The sequence below is a fragment of the Phaethon lepturus genome, unplaced genomic scaffold (assembly GCF_000687285.1).
Source record: "Phaethon lepturus isolate BGI_N335 unplaced genomic scaffold, ASM68728v1 scaffold10720, whole genome shotgun sequence".
NCBI classification, from domain to species: domain Eukaryota; kingdom Metazoa; phylum Chordata; class Aves; order Phaethontiformes; family Phaethontidae; genus Phaethon; species Phaethon lepturus.
Window position 1 is genome coordinate 203 of NW_010509812.1, and position 4,944 is coordinate 5,146.

The following is a 4,944-nucleotide window of genomic DNA, read 5'->3' on the forward strand; positions in this document are numbered from 1 at the left end:
TCATAGGAATGGGAAAGTGTCCTGGAGCAGTTCAGGCTTCCATTTTGAAATTCTCCGAATAATGGGATCCTTCTCCTTCTTTATTTTTGCCCCCCACCGTGAGAACGGAGCGCGGCCCTGCCCGCCCGGGGACTGGCGCAGCAGGGGACGGGGGTGTTTTGCCTGAGATGGCGGGGAGCTGGTGGGAGCGGGTGATTTACGTAACTGCCTGGGAGTCACTTGGTTTTGGGGCTCAGGTGTTCAAGAATGTACATAAAAATGCCGGAAGACCTAGCAGGATTCAAGTTACAGTTTATCAGATTAGCTTTTCCTGGGCAAAATAGAGATGATTTAAAAAATCCGTTGCAGATTGCGTCTCCCCTTAGTTCACAGCTGCTACAGTATCTGTATTAATGTGTTATCTGTCTGTGGCGACTGTTATTTTCCTTCTTAAAATCTTTCACAGAGTGGACGATCTTACTATGAGGCACTGTTTTTTCACTTCGCCTTCAGGATTAATTGCCTTTTATTAATTTTTCCTTACTGCTCTTAGTTACAGCCTTAAAAAAAACCCAAACAAATATTTCTTTTAATCTCCTTTTAGTTGCAGTACGGAGTATGGCATTGTTTCCCAAGAACATCATTAGCTGTATCCAAAAGTTGAACATTTACAACTCTCAGCCTCTTGTCATAAACCCATCCCATTAGTTCTTACTTTAGGCTTCTCGGGACTTGTTTTCATTCTTTTTTTTCCCCCCAGAGGGGCAGATTCATTGAAGAGAAGTTCTCTTGCCCTTACACTTGATCTGTCTTTTTACCCAGTGGAGTTTGTTTGTTTGGGCTTTCTTTTTTGGACATTACACTCAAAGGCGGCATATTCTCTTTGGACTTCAGATTATTCTTCTTTTTTCGTAGCTGAAGGAATATCAGCAGAAGAATAGCCCTGGAGCAACTGCAGGAACTAAGAAAAAACGCAAAACTAAAGAAGGCAGTAGACCTGAGACTCCCACCAACGATGACCGGCAGCCTCCAGAGAACGTGAGTGTCTCATTCTTTCTCCCAAATCATTTGCTACCTCCTTGTTCTTTGGTTTTCTGAACCACATGATTAGAGCCGGGCAATGGTTATGCCAGTGTGATGTAATGCATGAATGGTGTAGATGCCTGTGTTGCCAGTGTACGAAGTGTGCAATAGTCAGCAACTACCTCTACTGGAAGGTGCACGCTAGAGTCAGGGTATGTGCCGAAGTGTTGCCTGATCATACCATGCTGTCGTGCAACCCTGGGTGTGTCCAGAGCTGCTGTTTTGAGGTGCGTGCTCCTAATGAGCTGGAGGATGCTGGTTTCTTTGGCTACCTTTGATTGACATTTTCTCTCTGTCCTTTTCTGAGCCATTTCTCTTTCCCCTTTTCTTTCGCCTCCTTTAGATTCAGAACATTCTGAAGGTGCTGGTGTCAGACCTTAACCGCTCCAATGGGGTAGCCATACCCTCATTGGACAAGAGGAAGGTGAGGCAGTGCTCGTGTGTCTCGCAGCGACTCGCTCTCCCTATTGCATGCTTCGGGTTCTCTTTACACTGACCTCGATTTTTCGGATGGAGCCTTGTCCTGACATGTCCACTGTCAGTTGCTTGAGTTTTGTTGCTGTTTTTATTAACGTGGAGCTATTTGTTACCATGCGTTTCCATTGCTCGTAAGTGCTTGTTTCCTTCTGGTTTGTGTCAAACTTAACATGTGAAGAAACAAACCTTGTAAAAAATTCTTCCTTGAGACAGCTGAGCTTTGAGGAGAACCAGGAATCTGGGGTGAGGCAATAAACTAACTTAACTGCTGAGGAAGACTGCACTAGGAGGAGGTAGTTTTCTTAGTCTGTATTTCTCCTCTTCTGCGTGTCATTGCTTTATTTCCTAGAGCCTCGTTTCTGAAGGGCATATTTCTGCTCATCTCCAAGCAAGCAGCTGTCCTGAGTAAGCTGTCTAGTTATTCCAGCCAACCCATTTTATGACAGGCGATGAAACTTGCACAGGTGATGTACAGTCTGGCAAGTATCATGGGTTTAAATATGTTTAGGCAGGAAGTCAGATACTTCAAGCATTTACAGGCTTTAGCGTCTTCATGTTTCCAAGCTTCTGAAGAGGAGAGGGCAGGAAGTATGCCAGTAAGCAATAAAAATGTGTTGAGGAGCAAATGTAAACAAACACCCTTTTTAAAAAATGTATTTCAGACCGTCAGTTTATTTAAATAAGGCTCAAATTGTGATAGAAACTCAGGGAAGTCAAATTTTGTAGCCCAGAATTTTCTTCCCATTTTGTTGTACCAGAGCTTGGCTTTTTATTTTCACTTGCATCATTTTGGTAGCTTACTTCCCTACCATTGTTTCAATCTTGTTGTCATAAAATAACTCATTATTGTATTTACTGCGTATCCATGTGTCTCCAGCAGTAAATACAACTACAGTAATCACCAGGGGGGTAGAGGCAGTGAAATCTGCAAGATGGAATGGAGTTCACTCTGAATTGTCTTTGTATCCCTTTTCTCCTTTTTTGGGTGTGATAATACAGCAGGTGTTGTGTCCAACACACAGAGTGAACAGCAGAAGGTTCCTCCACCTGGACCTTATGTGTGTATGTTGCGTATCAGTAGAACTTGAGTGACATGAGGACTTTACTGCAGGCTTTGGATGCTGGCTGTGCCTGTCTAGCATCAGAAAGCATGTTTTGATTGAAGTTTCACTCTTGTCCTGGGGACTATATTAATTTAATACTTGTAAGTTCAGTGTAAGTTAGATCTCAGAGAAGACTTGATTCACTTGAGGTCAGGATGAAGATGGGTGGTCCATGGCTGTTGCTGAGGTGGCATTTGGTCTTGCAGTGAAGACCTGCCTGTATCTACAGTTTTAATCCTGTTCTGAAAATGGAGAATTTATTACTTCTATTCATTCTTGTTTTCCCAATTTTTGTTTCTCTGCTTGCTTAGCATCGAGAGATACATTTTTATCCGATTGGCTGTTACGGAATTTGTGCATTGTATCTGGAGTTTTAGGAATAATTTGAAAACTAATCTTTAATTGCAATATGTAACGAAAGAAAGACTTTTCTTTCCAGTTGCCGTTCTTGTAAAAATCCTGAGTCAGGAAAATGCTGTTCACAAACTCCCTTGGCGCTAATAGGGCAGAAAAGCTGATCGTTAGCGTCTGAGCTGCTGCTGCCATTGGTGTGTTCCTGTGAGGCAGCCCCCTCCCATCTCACCCACTTCAGCTTTCTTCAGCTTTCTTGGCTGTGAAACACAGAAAACCCAACAAAACAGGAGCCTTTGTGTGAAAGCAAATGGACCCCACTATATGCTAAGCTGAGCAGAATGACTAACTTTTTATTCTACGTTCTTAGAACCTCACAATGCATAACTTCCAGAGAAGTGTCTTGCTCCTAACTCTGTTTCCAACAAATTCATCTGTTCAAATAATTTTTGAGTTTTTTTATTTATTTCAAAACTGCTTATAGTGGAGGAAGAAGGAAAGAGTTCTTGTGGTTAAGGCACGTTACTGGTTTTTTGCATCTTGAAGCATTAAGCAAAAAGAATGTCCTGATCAGAAACAATTAAGGAAACATTTTTGAGAGGTACTGGTGATATTCGTCCTGCGTGTCCATCTGATGTTCTATATTGATGAATGTCTGAACCGTTAAAGGGGAGGTAACCTGCAGCTGGAGGAAGTAAGGGAATTCCTGACCTTCCTAAAAGCACCGAACATATATTTCTCCTTGAGACCGCAAATACCTGTCCTGCTAAAACAGGTATAGGTAAATATAGATAAAATTCTATTTGTTTCCCCCTGCAGTCTTCCAGCTTATTGCTTTCATTAAATCTGTCTTCACTGTTCCTGTATTCTTCTTGCTGCTTGCTTCATGAATGAAGTGCTGAGCAGGTAAACAGAGAATGCCAGGAGAGAGATTTCTTGTTTCCTGTGAAGTGCCAAGCAGGAAGTGACTGAAGTAGGGGGAACTCTTTCAGATGGAATAGCAGAGAGCTGAAATGTATCGGTGGGGTTGAATGTTGAAAGATGATCTCATTTGCTTCATAGGGTTGTTAAACGATGACTTACTGCAGGTGGATGATGAAATAAAACAAATTGCCATAAAACAGAGCCTTTATGGCTCTCTGATGCTGTACAAGATAGATGCAATTGTCCAGTTTACTGTGGCTTGGTAGAGGGATCATCAGATGCTATTCATCCTCCCATGAAGGCTGGATGAGAACATGCATTGCTGTCCAGAAATAATTTTTTGGCCCTTCTCTTTTCTATTTAGATTCTTCTAGTCATGGGATTCATAACTCCAGCAGGGCCACAGGCACCTGCTCCCAGCCCCACTGAGTTTGGCCTGTTCATAAATGTCTTGTTTCTAAACTTGTGGTCCATGGCATGCCACAAACTTCACTGAGTTTTAGACGGAACATTTGAGTTTGGCTAACCCAGTTTTCAAGTAGTCACTAACCTGTTGTTTTCCATCTTAATTTGCATACACTGATCCGTGTTTTCCCCAGACACATCTTGAAGGTACTGCTTTTCAAAGCAGAGTGACTACCATCTGGCTTTGCCCTCGCTCGCTTTTTGGTGAATCCTTTGCAGTAGATCTAGTGTGTGAACTTCGAGTTGGGTGACATTATTGCCCCATGTTAAAGAAGCAAGTTTGATGATGGGACAGCAGTTCTTCAGACTGGCTCTGAGACGGCAAAGGTCTGGGACAGTGTTTGTGGGCTGATGCAGTCACCTGTTCGCTCTGGGGAGAACACAGGTTCCCTTCCACATGTTTCTAAATGATCTTTTACATCTGTCTAGTTTTCACAGGCAGATCACAAGGTGATGTGTTCATGCGTGTTTTCATTCATTTTGCATGAAGGCTGTAATTCCTGTGATGTGTTTTGTGACAGGCATACTTTGACAGTGATGTTGCCACTCGTAACGCTGAACC

At 42.7% G+C, this 4,944-nt stretch overlaps 1 protein-coding gene across 1 annotated transcript in view; it reads left to right on the plus strand.

Moving 5' to 3' along the window:
- Positions 1-894: 894 nt before the first annotated feature.
- The window catches only part of LOC104620318 (golgin subfamily A member 2-like), a gene marked incomplete at its 5' end in the record, with an annotated part of 18,068 nt that continues 14,018 nt past the window's right edge, over positions 895-4,944 (plus strand). The window contains 4 exon segments of the mRNA XM_010286538.1: positions 895-1,017; positions 1,406-1,486; positions 4,904-4,942; position 4,944. The exon segment at position 4,944 is cut by the window's right edge and continues 101 nt beyond it. Of these exon segments, the coding sequence (XP_010284840.1) occupies positions 895-1,017; positions 1,406-1,486; positions 4,904-4,942; position 4,944 (244 nt within the window).